Here is a 14,152-nt window from a genome sequence, read left to right on the forward strand (position 1 = left end):
GCAGGTCACTGCACGCTGTCTGGGAGCTGGGGCAGCTCCATGTTGCAGCTGGAGCCCGGCAGCGCTCAGCTCCAGCTCCCAGGCAGTGTGAAGCGCCTGGCCAAGTCACACTGCACCTGTACCATGGGACAGCTGCCATGCAGGTGCCAAGCAGGGGTGGGGATCCCTGCTGCCTCCCACTGCTCCGCGCTGCACAGGGGGGTCTGCCATTAGTGCTCAGAGGCCCCAGTAGCCGCTCCTGCAGCCGGTGAATGCAGGGCTTTTTTTTTTTTTTTTAAAGTCCCGGGGCTAGGCTGGGGCCAGGCGGGGGATGGGGATGGGCAGGGCAGCCATGGGGGTTTCTCCCGTGGCTCCCCAGACCCAAGGGAGAGGCAGGCACATTCGGAGGAGCCACAGGAGAACCTGCATCTGCCCAGCTGCACCTGCCTCTCCCCGGCTGATCCGAAACACCCAATCTCTCCAAATCAGCGCCGAATCTTCCAAAGTTGATTCAGCTGAATCGATTCAGGACAGTGATCTGAATCTCCAAATCACTGTCCTCTGAATCGGCTGAATTCCAATCCAAATTGAATACTTCCCTATTAGCACAGGCCTAACAGAGATATTTCAACAGTTAAAGATGAGCTTAATATTGCTAAAAAGTGCAAGAGCAACTTTGCAGATATAGTTTTACAGAACTTTCAATCAAGTCTGAATCAAACCTACAGTTTTAACTATATAAAAGTTAAAAAAACAGTTCTTGCCATCATATATGCTAATGGAAAAAATTATCTCTTGCTTCAAATTACATTCCACACTTGTCATTCAAAAATCCCATCAACCCCACTCACCCTCCAAAACAATGTTCTTTTAAGACCCTGAAAGTGTCCAAAACCAGAACAGTAATTTCTGTGTGTAGGTGGCAAGAAATTAAAAACAGTATATTTGGTGTTTGAAAAGAAGTCAGTATAAACTCAAACCTTTACAGGTTTACAATGGAAGATCAAGAAATGTAATACAATTGTACTCAAGCTACTAAGAAGCTACAGTGTCAGATAATAATTAAAATTAGCCTCTTAGATATGGTTTCCTGTAATGGAACATCACAAGATTTAGGGAGTTTCTTTAAACTTTGAAATGTCATTCGAAATGCAAGTATCCCACATTATTTTAGTAACAGTAACAAGCTAATGACTATATAAATTGTTTTATTAGTAGGTCATGTTCTCAGTTTAAGCATGAGGGAACCTCTTAAATGTACCTCACAGTTCTTAAGCTTACACAAACATTTTGATACTACCCATAACACATTTGCCTGTTTGTTAAATTCAGCATAACCTACTAATAGCCAACATTGAGAAATGAACATAGCTTTGTTGGGATCCAGTGACTGATAACTCATTTTACTGCTGGACCCTACACCCAGATATGCTTGAACTACTCTTCCAGCTTATGTAGGATAGATTCAACACAACTAGAATGGCAGCACAGACCTCTGACTAGATAATCATGCTTTTACTAGTGGCTGTTTAATACAGGGGAAGTTAGAGTAGAAATTTTGAAGAAAGAGACTTTGCTGGTTTTTGAAGAAAGAGACTTTGCTGGTTATTGACTTGACAAAAGTAACATTCAGTCTAATATTAATAGAACTAATATTTAAGATTACTGTATTTTTTGTAAGTTAACTATTGTCTATTTTAAAAATTAGAATTTGGAAGCAGTGCAAAGATACTGGAATGTTTCCTGTGATAGAAGTCAAGTTAACAACTTTCAACAGATTGCATAATTATGTTGTAACATAGCATAATTATGTCTTACTGGTTTAAATAAACTTGATAAGTATCTTGCACTTTTACTACCGTCTGCTGTCTGAGTTATGAAAAAAAATTGCACTTCTATTCCCTGTAACAATTGTGTTCTTTACCCCTTGGCAAAGTTTAGTTTTAACTCTACGTTAATTATGAAAAATAGCTCTAGTTGACTTCGCTAATACTATTTCAAAACAATGGGACCACCACTGGGAACATGCGCTGGTAGGCATCATCTGCTCTGCCTGCTGGCAGCACAGAAAAACCAGGTTCTGGGTAAAGAAGGCCTTCACAATCCCACAGAGTTGTGAATTATAAATATACAGATATTTAGAATCCAGAGTCCAGCCTCTTCTACATAATTTAAAAAATGTACAGTATATTTGTGGCCAAAATAACTGTCCATTAATAGCCATATGTCCATAGTAACGGACAGTGACACGACAGATATATTTCCATAAGGAAGTAATACAGAACAAAAGAGAGGGCTAAAAATAAAGATAAACTGTGAGATTAACATCAAATTTATTTAAACAAGAATGGTTACAATTAAATACATTCATATAATAAATTTATTGATCAACGAAAAACAGTATTTTTGACAAAATCCTGAAGACTGCAATCTGCAAGGAGCCCTGAAAATCTCCTCAGGACCTCCCATTTTTGCAAACTTCTCATTGCCAACGGCAAATTACACGGCTTTCAGTCCTTTTGGATGGATGGCACTGCAAGACCCCCTCCCTTGAGAATCTGAAAATGCTTTTTTTTATTAATTGAATAGGACACTCAAATAACACACTTCTAAAGATCGGAACATAATGCCTTCCCAGTACTCCAAGCTTCTTCAAGACCAGCAAGTGGGAAGCTAAAACTTGCATAATGGACATTTTCAGTACCTGGTTACACTGTCCCTTCATACAGACAAATTCAATTCTTTTTTGTTGCCAGGATTGTACCCATGTCAGCTACATATCAAATTTAGAATTATTTCAGTTTCCAAACAGTTGTATGCACACTAAAAAAAACAAATGATGAACACTGTAATTAGAATTAAAAATCTGGAGATGAGCTAATAGAATTTCTCCTACCTGCTCTTTAGCTCTCTGTAGGGCAGCTTCTAATTTTTCAACTCTTAACTGAAAAGGGTGACTTTCTTCATCAGTCACCTATATACAACAACAAACAAGAGGTGACTTTAGGGTAATAAAACTCCTAGCTGTTGGAAATATAATGGTAGTTGAAGCAGTATCTAACATTATCCAATCCAAGTGGAAGGCAACTTTGGAGGAAGACTAGATCTGATACGCATTTACAGAAATATTTTGAAGAAAGCAGTACACAGCTTTAGTTCCTGCAGTCTGCCTTACTTTACCTTGCTGTCAGAGGTAATAAGCTATGTTAGTTTGAAGTCAGGCAGAAGGCAGAGAAGGGCAGGGCAGCACCTTAGATACTGATTCAGAGAAACATGAGCATTTAGATGCTATGAATGGATTTGTAGAAAGAAGGGGCTTCAATAGGAGATGGAAGAGAGTTCACTGTTGAGACAGTTGGTAGATTAGATCAAATTGGTAGATTGAATCACAAGGAGTAAATAAGTCAGAGAACATCGTAAGAGACTAGTAAACTGTTTACTACAAAGTCTGGAAAGGAGTTAATATCATTCCTAACTGCTCATTAGCTCTCTGTGGAGTATCTTAATTTTTTAACTCTTACCCAAAGAGTAACTGTAGTAAACAGTTTACTCCGATGCACTCTTAAGCTGTTAAAATGTCTTGTTTACCCCTTTTGATCTCATCTGTTCATTTTTTCCCCTTTCAATAGTGCCCCCTCCCCTGTCCCTTTCTTTTAAACTCCTTGCTGTAAGTTCATCGATAACATTTGACAAACTGGTGGCTCTCTAAACCAGTTACTCTCTAAGGTGCCTCCCTGCCCTGCCTTAACTTGTTCTAAGTGCACTGAGGCAGAACATGTTTTCAACAATGCCACAAGTAAGGAAAATAGCAAGATGACAGCAACAAAGCCATGGTTATCTCAGAAGTCAAAACCAAGAACACTACTTTGAAAACAAAGTTATTGACTTGTAAAGAAACATATCTTCTTTGCAACTTCTTCAGGCAGAAGGCAGGGTAGGGAAGTACCTTGGAGACTAACTGGCTCAGAGGCATAAGCTTTTGTATCCTACAGTGTCAGATGCTATATAAGTACCTGCAGAAACCAGAGGCTAGTTCTAAATAGAATGGAATTTAAATATAAAGGTTTAGTCCCTAAGATGCTACCCTTTGCTTGCTTTTTACCTGACTTGAGACTAACATGGCTAACTGCCTCTTTCCAAATCGTTGTCACTTTCTGAGACTGAACCACTATTTTACAGCCTGAGAGATCCAGGGCTAGGGTAAGAACTTTTACAACATGAACATAATGCTTGTGAATGCGATGGATTGCTAACTCTGCAAAACAGTTCTGTACATCATAGCCTGCCATAGCACAAAGTTGATAACATGATCTGATCAACATGCTGCAGGCTGGATAAGAAGCTACTTGCTTTGGAAGAGAAGACGTCTCTACATCTGTTTTCATCTATGATCTCTTTGCTGAGTTTGCTTTGTCATTTGAATGCTTTAATGAACATGTGCGCGCATGCATTTAATACAGTTTTTAACAAACAGAAGTTTTTACCTCACTAAACAGGGGGACGTGAACAGGTTGTATTTCACCATACAGTTGAGTTTTGGAATTTATACCGCCATAGTATGGAGTAGGAATAAGGTAGCCATCTAAATAAGCAAACAAAAAACCAAATCACACACAACCACAGATAATATTAGGCATTCTCATTATACATGAATAAACTGAACCTGAAGAAATCTGTACAATATACTGAATCCTTCTCTGATGTTTTTTCTTTACATTTTCAGTGCAGCAACTGTTCTGACAACTATTTATGCACATTGAAGAGGAGCTGATCTACTTTTTTTTTATTTTTTATTATAGTGCCCTACTGTGACTTACCTACAGATAGTTGGTGTGAACCTTAGCTACTTTTTTGTAGCTGACAGGGTGCTCTCTTGGAGGCCTATAAGGAGGACTCTGAAACTCCACCCTGGACTTTGTCCTAAATAGCCCCAATTGGTGATCTTCCAGATATCAAATGTAATTTTGCCAGAAACAGAATGAGTGTTTCCTATACAAAAATTACAAGGTATAAAGAATCCACATCAGATTGGTGTTGGAATTCTAGTTGCTGTGTGCTTTTCCCAGGCTCCATGGACCATTCTCCATCTTCCCCATGGCAGGGGATGTTATCCCACCATTTTTAATTAGCAAGATATACTCATTCTTAATAGACTGTGCCCCATTCCTTTCTTCCCCTCCTTCCTCTACTCTCCTCCAATGCTAGGGTCTCCTTGATTCCCATTTTCCCTTCCTAGGTGATCTACTCTATTCCTCATCTGTAGGGACATATTAAGAACAATTCATGTCATTGTGCTATAGGTGATGGACTGTTTGATTATATTCTTAGGTGCACGGACTAAATTTGCAGGAATCCAGGTTTCAAACAAAGAGAAGGACAGATAGACAAAGCTAATTAAGATGCTAACCCTGTCATGGTAGAGATTGTTAAGAATTAAACAAAGGAAGGGAATGACTATGGATATGTTAACATAGGAGAATACAAAAGTAGACAATAACATGTAAACCACTTGCCTCCACCAAGAATACACTAAAAGTAAACCAGGATTGTAGAAATAGGGAAAAACAACGTAAGTATGAACAGAAGTTTAGGCGTTAGATTGAATTAGTTTCTGGAAAGGAAACATCTAAGAATATGGATAATATAATTTTTTAAAAAAAATCAAGGAGAGTAAGACAGGTTACAAACAAACATCATATTTGTCCCAAGACAAATTGCAATTATTCAGACATCCATGTCTGTTGTCTTTGGGTAAATCTGAAAAACATTCACAGGATAAATACTTAACAGTTTATCTTCAGATATTGCAAAGTGCATCTAAATGGTTATCCTGAGATTGCATTACTGAATCAATGTCCAAAAAGCAACAGTGCATTCAGCCACTCTGTAAACCCTGATTAGAAGGGTGATGCATGTATATGCCAATTCTGTCCTATTTCTGTTCCAGGACAAACACAGGCACAACTTGTCCAGGTCAAATGGGCAAATGGCACAACTTGTCCAGGCAATCTGTTTCTAGCCACAGAGCAAGAGAGAGTTATTTGCTAGTATGAGCTGGATCTGATGAAGCCAAACAATGTGACAGCTAGAATTTTGCCCTTGCTAAACCAGTTGTAAGTATTCTGATCAAATGCTTATTATTTTAACTGTTGTGCAGGTGCAATCTTTAACACTGTAGCATTGCCATCCAGTATATATTTAATAACTATTACAGTAGCTTGGAGCTTTTGTTTAAAATAACTATATGATTGCTATTGATGTTTTGGATTTAATAAAGGAATTTGATACCTCTTATCCCTCTCTGGAGCCTTTCCTCCCCCCTAACCACATAGGCTCCTACTTCTATCCAGGTCCCTACCTTCGCTAGTCCCCACCCACTCTCCCTCACCTCCGCAATCTGCTTTCTCCACTTGCAGATCATAGATCTCTATTCTCCTTTCACCACAAACTCTTTCTGTAGGACTCTGAGAGAGACAGTCTTCTCAAGAAACAAGTTTAGCTGCTGTCTCCAATATGTACAAGCAGCAGCAGGGGGCAGCAAAGAAACAATACTACACAGCTGATGGCCTCAATTTTCTATTAATCTAGTCTGAACCAAGATGGGTACACATATATTAGATCACAATAATATTAGAAGTCACTGCTATGAATAATGCTTTGTGATTAAGAAAGCATTACTTACCTCCAGGATCACATAATACAGTTGAAAGGGTAGCAAAGATGGCACAACAGCCACTCATAACAATTATCTGAAACAAGCAGTCATGAGGGTCATCAACAGAACTGCCACACTTTTATAATACTGTTTGAACAATATTAAAAAAATTAAAGAACAAGCATGATTGCAACAACAGGTTTTAGTAGGACTTTGCTAAAAAGAAACCATTATAGCTGAAATTCAGAATATTGCAAAAAATTGTGCACAATATCCAAAATAGTTAAGCTATTACAGAATTAAGACCTTTTTATACAGCTGATTGTAAATTCCAGTTTCATGGTCTGAAACATTTTGCAAATAAATCAAGAAAAGAATCTCTCTCTATTAGCTGAGAAATTTAGAGTTTTGTAAGGCCTTGCACTGGGAAAGAGAGGGGGTAGCACTGAGCATTTGAAAGACTCCTAACTACTATCCATTTGGAATGATTGTTTGAAAAGGCAAAGAATGCCGATGCAGCTGTCTCCCTTCCCCAACAGTCTGAGGAATGGGAGGCAGATGTGGATGAAGAAAAAGAGCTCTTTCTACCTTCCAGAACCTAGAGAGGCAAGGCAGAGGAGACTTCAAATATGCTACACATCCATTACACAGAACCAGAGACAAGCCTTAACTATGGTTCTCCACAAGGTCAAGTACTTCATTCACTTCCAGGCTCTAATCAGCAATATCTTGTTATTCTCTTAGCTGTAGTCAATGAGATGTTTACCAAAAAAACAATGGCAGAATGTTAGTACTCACTGTGTTATACATCAAACATCTTAACTACAATTCCACATTTAGAAACAAGGTAATGGACTTGAGGCTGAAATAACAGCTATTGCCCTTCTGCTTTCATAGTTTCTGCACAGTTTTTCATAGCAGTGCAGGAGGTAAGAACAGATGCCTCCAAGGCCCTAACCTTTAAAAACCTCTGCATAGAGTTTTCCTCATGGATTTGGAACATCTGGAATTACTGTAAAGGGCCAAAGAACCACAGCTGACTCCTACCATAGTAAGAACGAGAGAGAGAGAGAGAGAGAGAGAGAGAGAGAGAGAGAAAAAACAGTTTAAAGTACTGATAGCTTTTTCAAAACATTTTAAATGTGGCAAGACTTCTAAGCAGTGTTCCCTCTTTTTTAATATCCTGTAGTAAAGATATATATGTCTGTGCAGATTTGCTTGTTTTTAACAAACAGAACAGCAAAATGCACATATGAAGCACTCGTCTTACATGCTCTGGATTCAATGCTTCTGAAGCTCTGGCATATTCAGTGAGAAATTTGGCGATTTCTTCTCTGAAGCTGAAATGGAGAATAAAGACACTTCACATCACAATTCTTATGAAAAGGTCAAAATACACATACATGTAAGATATTAAGAACCAGAAAAATGTACAGTACACTTACTCATAAAAAGATTCAATTTTTTGTTCGACTCCTGATTAAAGATTCTGCAGATGTCTTGTTATGCTACATGTTTTGAGAAAGGGGAAAATTTAACCTTTTTCTGAAGGGGGTTGGCAAAATGGACAGCCAGAAGTTGTAGCTTTCACCACTCAGATAGCTTTGGACAGCCTATCTTGCTGAAACCTTTCCTCCTAGCATTCAAATCACTGTGGATCAACTGATCTCTGCATAAAAAAGTTAAAACAAAGTTCAAATATATGTACATGCCTAATCTACTGCTAGGGCCTGATTTGGGAAGACACTCAAAAAATGTACACACCAAAAATAGTGGAAACTGAGTAAATAACAGAGATGTGGGGAGGAAAAATTTCCAGTGCTTTATTTTTCTGTGGGAAATTTTTCATTTCTAAAAATTCATTTTTATTAAATTCATTAGCAACAATGAATGGATGCCAATACAATATTAGGCAAGCTTGGCAGTTTCAAAGTTGTAATTAATATTTTTCAGGTGATTATCCCTAGAAAGTGTATGAGAGAGTACATATATGTTTTATTGATTTGTAAACAGGGCAGTAAATACACTCGCATAATAATCCAAATAAAAAATCAAGTTCTGAATTCACCTCATTGGCTGTGCAGGTCAAATCAAAACCAAAGCACGGCATATCATGCACAGTTCTTTGGGTGTGCTAAAATTAGTGTGTCAACAGTTTTCAGTGCCTTCGTTTTTTTTCTTAAATTTACACAAACCATGTAAGGGAAGTACATACTATTGTGTATTGTCTTTACATTTTTACAAGTATTCCAATAAAAATCATTTCTTTCCACATAAAGCTTTTAATTTGTTTGAAAATAACATTTAAACCACATTAAGTGTGCTGTATTTAATTTTTTCCCTAATCAAATATTTCAGTTCAAATACTTGTGGCTATTGGGACATAAAATTAACATGGGGGGTACTTTTTTAGTTTTGTTTACTAAATATAAGTTAAATAAACATGCTAAATCAGATCACACTCTATTTAGGGCATTGGAATATTTTCTGGAAAATTTTCCAATTCAAAATTTTCCGGAAAACTCACATCTCTGGTAAATAGAGAAGGCTAAAGACAGATCCATCCTTTGTTTATAATAAAATCGATGACAGAAGTCCCACTGATTTCTAAGAGGTCAATATTTGTCTTCAGTCTCTGGAACATAGCTCTGCCTTCACTGTTCACAAAAGCCAAGAGTTAGCCACTCTGATAATTAGCATATCTTCTCACATACAACACACACATTTCCCCAAAAGGTGCTGAAATCATGGTGCATGTACTAAGTCAGAGATATGGTAAGAATGTTCTAGGCCAGTTATGGCCAGAATGAAGGTAAAATTTACAGTGGACTTAAAGGGAACAGAACAATGAACATGCTGTGCTCCCTACCTGCTGCTGCTCAGTTATTTACTGCAAGGAGAGCATGTCTACATGTGCAATTAACGTGCCTGAATTTTCTGCACAGAAAATGCAGGCTCATTAAAGCACTCCCCAGCGCATGTCTATGTTTGCATCCCCGTCAGGAGCAAACTGAGTCCAAGAGGAGAAGCCCAGTCCAGGGCTGCTCTTCCCTGCTCTGCCCCCCTTGCAGCAGCCAGGAGGAACTCCAGGCAACCCCAGGTGCCAACCCCAGGCTGGCAGGGAGCACAGGGGCTTAGCCCCAAGCTCCAGGGGAGAGCTGGCCCAGCTCAGTCGGCAGCTCTGTCAGGAGATCAGGCTGTCCCCCATGTCAGGGGAGGGAGCGGGGTGGGAAAGAGAAGGGGAAGCTGTCCCAGCTGTTTGGGCAGTTGCCTGCCAGCCATGTGGAGATCAGGATGGGTCTATGCCCAGCCAGGATAGCTCTCTCCACCCCCCATGCCAATTTGATCCTGGTCAGAATCTATACATATGGTACAGTCCACTAATTAATGCACTGTTTTGGGATGGGTCTATGACGAGTCAGGATAGCTCTCCTCACTCCCTGTGGCAATTCGATCCCGGTCAGCATCTACTCGTGGTATCATGCATTAATTAATGTGCCATTTTCTAGTACCTCTATCTACAGATAGAAAACAGCATATGAGACTAATATACTGTAGTGTGCAGTAATTGCTGTGCACATGTAGATGGCATTAGTCTAATGGGCAGTAGTGTCTCATGTAGACGCACCTGGAAAGATCTTTTATTCTTTGTTCTGCCTTTCAAAAACAAAATGAATATTATATTCTGGGGCACGTAATGTGCAAGAAAATGTGGTACTACTACTAACTATAGGGGGATTTACACAATATATTCTCCTGCCTACATCCAAATGGCAATGGACAGAAAATAAAACAAATAAAAAAAGAAAGGAAAAAGTAATTCTTACAGCCAACAGGAAGCAAAAAGCTAGGGAGCAAGAAACTAGAATTAAAACTATTTATTTCTGGGTTTACAAAAAAAATTAAGCCAAACCAGCTGCCATGTACTACAATGTGAAAAGTGGACACTTATTCACTTCGTACCTTTTAATGCCTTGCGTATCAGAATACTGCAACAAGTCAGGTTCTACATAGTTCATGTCAGGTCTTGTAAGCTGTTGACAGAAGAGAGCCATAATTAAGCAGTGTGCTTTTGCCTGTAAGCTTCTGGTTTGCTGGACCACATAATCTATGTAGTTAAATAACATGTGTTTACTAATAGCAGGGAGATGGAAAATCTTGAGATCCAGAAGCCACATCTGTCTTTCTACCCAAGGTTAAGATGCTAGTGATCAAAAACAAAAGAGAAAACGGTCTTTTCGACTGAACTGTCATAGTTGTGTAGATCATCAAAATAAATCCTGAAACAATTTTATTTTTTTCTCAAAATTTCTAAAATTATTCAGACATACAAAATTTCCCCAGTGTTTTTTATATTATTTAGCTGAAGATGCAGCATTTTTTCTAATTGTGTCAGCTTTGTTTAACCTGTGTTCTCAGCTGGCAAGGAGCCAGTAATTCCACCCACTACACAGGGAAAAACACTGAAGCAACACAGGTGATTTATTCATCTTAAAAGATGCATCTAGTCTGAGAAGTGATAGACAACACACACTTTTTTAATTACAAAAAGTATTTTTCAAAATTGTTAGCATGGGCAATTCATTTGTAACTCATGCTCCTTTTGGTTCATGCAATAAGATTCTGCAGAATAAACTGGATGCGCAGATACACCAGCCAGCACAACTCCACCGATTTTCATGTGGATGGACAGAGCCAAGTGCAAAGTTGGCATAATAACCGGAGTTTATTTTAGATGGTGTGCAAATTAAAGTATAATTAAGTTCACTCTCCACTCCAATAAGCATGTTGGCTAGCAATGTTACTAGGGGTTTAGAAAAAAACTAAAAACTTAACTCTCTCACTAAGCAAGGTGCCTTAAAAAAAAGTCCCTGTCCCAGTCATATTTACTTAACGCAGCAGCCTGATGTCCGGACCATTCTATATGAGGTTACACAAACATTTTTAGTTTTGCTTAAAATTAATACCTAAACTTCAACATAAAGAATGCTTTCTATTCTAGCAAAGAGTTTTAGCGCTACCCACAAAGAGCATCAAACCATTTGATGAAGCAATCAATAATTTCCAAAAAAATCCAAACTAAATTGTTGCATGCAACAAGTATAAATAACTTCTATCTAAATATTTTAAGTTGAATGCATTTTTCTAATGTGAATGAAGCTTAGGGAAAAAAATATTTTTTTCTGTGTAATGTTACTTTGCTAATAGCACTTCACTAAATATATCTGAACATAACATCTAGCTACGATGTACAACATGCGGTTGTTTCTGCAAGGTTGTCATATAGAAATCTAATAAATAAACAGCACTCCCAATGCACAGAAATAGTTAAATGAACATTATTTACTCTGTACTAAATTATTTATTTGTAAAACAAACATTGCACTGTTATAATCTAACTATGTCTGCACCACTATCTGAGGTATCAAAAATCCCATGATCCAAAAGTCTTCATACCCACAGAAACACTTACTCTCTCCTGTATCAAATCAAAGCACAGTTTGTTCTCACTTGTTCCCAAATTCAAAATGCCCTGGAATAAAATTGCAATGATTAAATAGGATCACATTTAGGAAAAAAAAAAAACCAACCCAGAAAACACACTGTGTCTTGATCTCATCCTGACAAGAAAGGACATGCACTTTTCCTTACAAGGGATCCTGGTTTTCTTTACTTTAAAAAAAAAAAAAAATCATATTTTCTGAAAAGGGGGGGGAATGGCAAATTCTGATTAAAACCCCTCAAATCCACGTTTTTCTGTGATTAAAATGAAATGCCACCCCACACACACACACACACACACACGCACGCATCACTTGAGCACATTTTATTGACATATTGACAATTTTAAAGCAATTTAGAAGCCTGCTAGTGCCTCAATCACTATAATAAAATAAATTCTAAATACCAATAAATATTAGCACTTAATTTTTGGTTTTTTATCATGGAAAATCAGAGCTCCCCCTGCCCCCTTTACTCATCAGGATCCTTGTTATTACACTAGGGCCCCTGCTATACATTATACCTGTAACATGTGACATATTATGCAGCTGACTGGTGGACAATGCAATAAATATACACCCACCACACGTGCAAAATAAGACTGGCCACATATGCAAAGTAATTACCACACTATAGCCCTATAAAAAGCACTATAAAAAGGGCTGTCCAGCTAAAAAAAAAAAAAAAAAGAGAGCCAATCACAGATTTTCTCTGTTAAAGGAGAAAAATAGAGAGCGCTGGCAGGTTTCCCCATGCAGGCTGGCAGAGATCCAGCCTGCAAGGAGCTACTTGGGGCTAGGGGAATGGGAGGAGGGCACTGCACATGGTAGCCAGGCAGCGTGGAGAACAGCTCCTGCAGCTCCCTTCAGGTAAGTCAATGGGGGCGCAGACTGATGCCTCCATGAAACAGGGAGGCAGGAAAGGAGGGAGTGGGGCAGGGCTGTGTGTACTACACAGCTGGATTGGTACATGGGGCCTGGGGCCAGAATGTGGGACCCAGCTGAGGGGGAGCAGGATGAAGCCATAGGCAGCTTGTTTGCAGGGGTGGGTGGGGGCTGGCTCCCTGCTGCTGTGTGCACTCCTGGGGAGGGAGGCATGGGGGGCACATGCCCCTAGATTTGTACGTGGGGTAGAGGCAGATGTGGGCTCCCTGCCTCCATGCCGGCTGCACCACCACAGCGAGGCGCTCCCTTCCCACCTGGAAGCAGTGGGGGGCACAGCTCTATGCCGCTGCTGCCACCGAGTGGGCAGGGGGTGCCTCGTCATGGTGGTGCAGCTGGCGTGGGGCTCCCAGTGGGTCTCCTCACCCATGGGTGACTGGTGCCTCCTGAGACTGGGGGGGTGGGGGGCCATGTCCCCTGTGCCCCCCCTACCAGTCGCCTATGTCCTCACCCTCTTTCGCTGGGTGCTAGCTGTGGAGACTCCTGTGGGGACTCCTGCGGGGAGGGCAGCAAGTCCCAAATCTGCAGCGGGCAGCCCACCTCTGCTCTGCTCCGGCCCTGTGGTCCATGGGGGGAGTGAGTGAGGGTGGGAGGGAGCTTGCTCTGTTCTGGCCACAGCAACCACCACCTCCAGCTGGTGACAGCTGGGACTAGGGCACTGCAGGGGGCAGGGGGCTGCAGGCCCTGGCCCCAGTCCCGCAGCCTTGGCAGCTTGAGGCTCCCTCTGGCAGGGCTGGGGGTGGGGGCAGGGACTGCGGGTCACAAGAAAGGGTGGGGGTGCGGGTGTGGGGAGGGTGGTCAATTCTGTTTGAATCTGTTCCAGGAGGCTTTGTCACGATGTAATGTCCTTAATTACTTTAGGTCTGTAAGACAAATGCAGGCTACTATTGCATTTAAAACCCCCTGGACTACCCAATAAATCAGATTCAATATTTCATATTGAGTTTAACGAATACCCTATCATTTCTCTCCCCGGTGACTCCCAGCAGGCTCTGGAGATGCAGCGCTCATTCCTGGAGCCCCCGAGCAATCCTGGGGGGAGGCAGCGCTCGCCGCGGGCGGGGCGGGGCGGGGC

General features: G+C 40.4%; 1 protein-coding gene across 9 annotated transcripts in view; it reads right to left on the reverse strand.

Annotated features, from left to right (window-relative positions):
- The window catches only part of LOC102387722 (1-aminocyclopropane-1-carboxylate synthase-like protein 1), a 37,392-nt gene extending 23,300 nt beyond the window's left edge, over nt 1-14,092 (reverse strand). For 2 of the 9 annotated variants that reach the window (XR_003091660.1, XM_006034953.2), the window contains exons 1-7: nt 14,034-14,092; nt 12,108-12,167; nt 10,598-10,668; nt 7,905-7,974; nt 6,662-6,728; nt 4,464-4,561; nt 2,876-2,953 (exon numbers count right to left, since the gene is read on the reverse strand). Coding sequence is in view for 1 of the 9 variants with exons in the window: in XM_006034953.2 (XP_006035015.1) it covers nt 2,876-2,953; nt 4,464-4,561; nt 6,662-6,728; nt 7,905-7,974; nt 10,598-10,653 (369 nt within the window). In the remaining 8 variants the exon portion in view is untranslated. Of the gene's footprint in view, nt 1-2,875; nt 2,954-4,463; nt 4,562-6,661; nt 6,729-7,592; nt 7,678-7,904; nt 7,975-8,079; nt 8,304-10,597; nt 10,669-10,769; nt 10,839-12,107; nt 12,168-14,033 lie in introns of those variants that run through there. The other 7 variants (XR_003091663.1, XR_003091661.1, XR_003091664.1 and 4 more) reach the window with 7 other exon arrangements.
- Nucleotides 14,093-14,152: the final 60 nt, after the last annotated feature.

Source organism: Alligator sinensis, unplaced genomic scaffold, assembly GCF_000455745.1.
Source record: "Alligator sinensis unplaced genomic scaffold, ASM45574v1 scaffold1011_1, whole genome shotgun sequence".
Taxonomy (NCBI): Eukaryota; Metazoa; Chordata; order Crocodylia; family Alligatoridae; genus Alligator; species Alligator sinensis.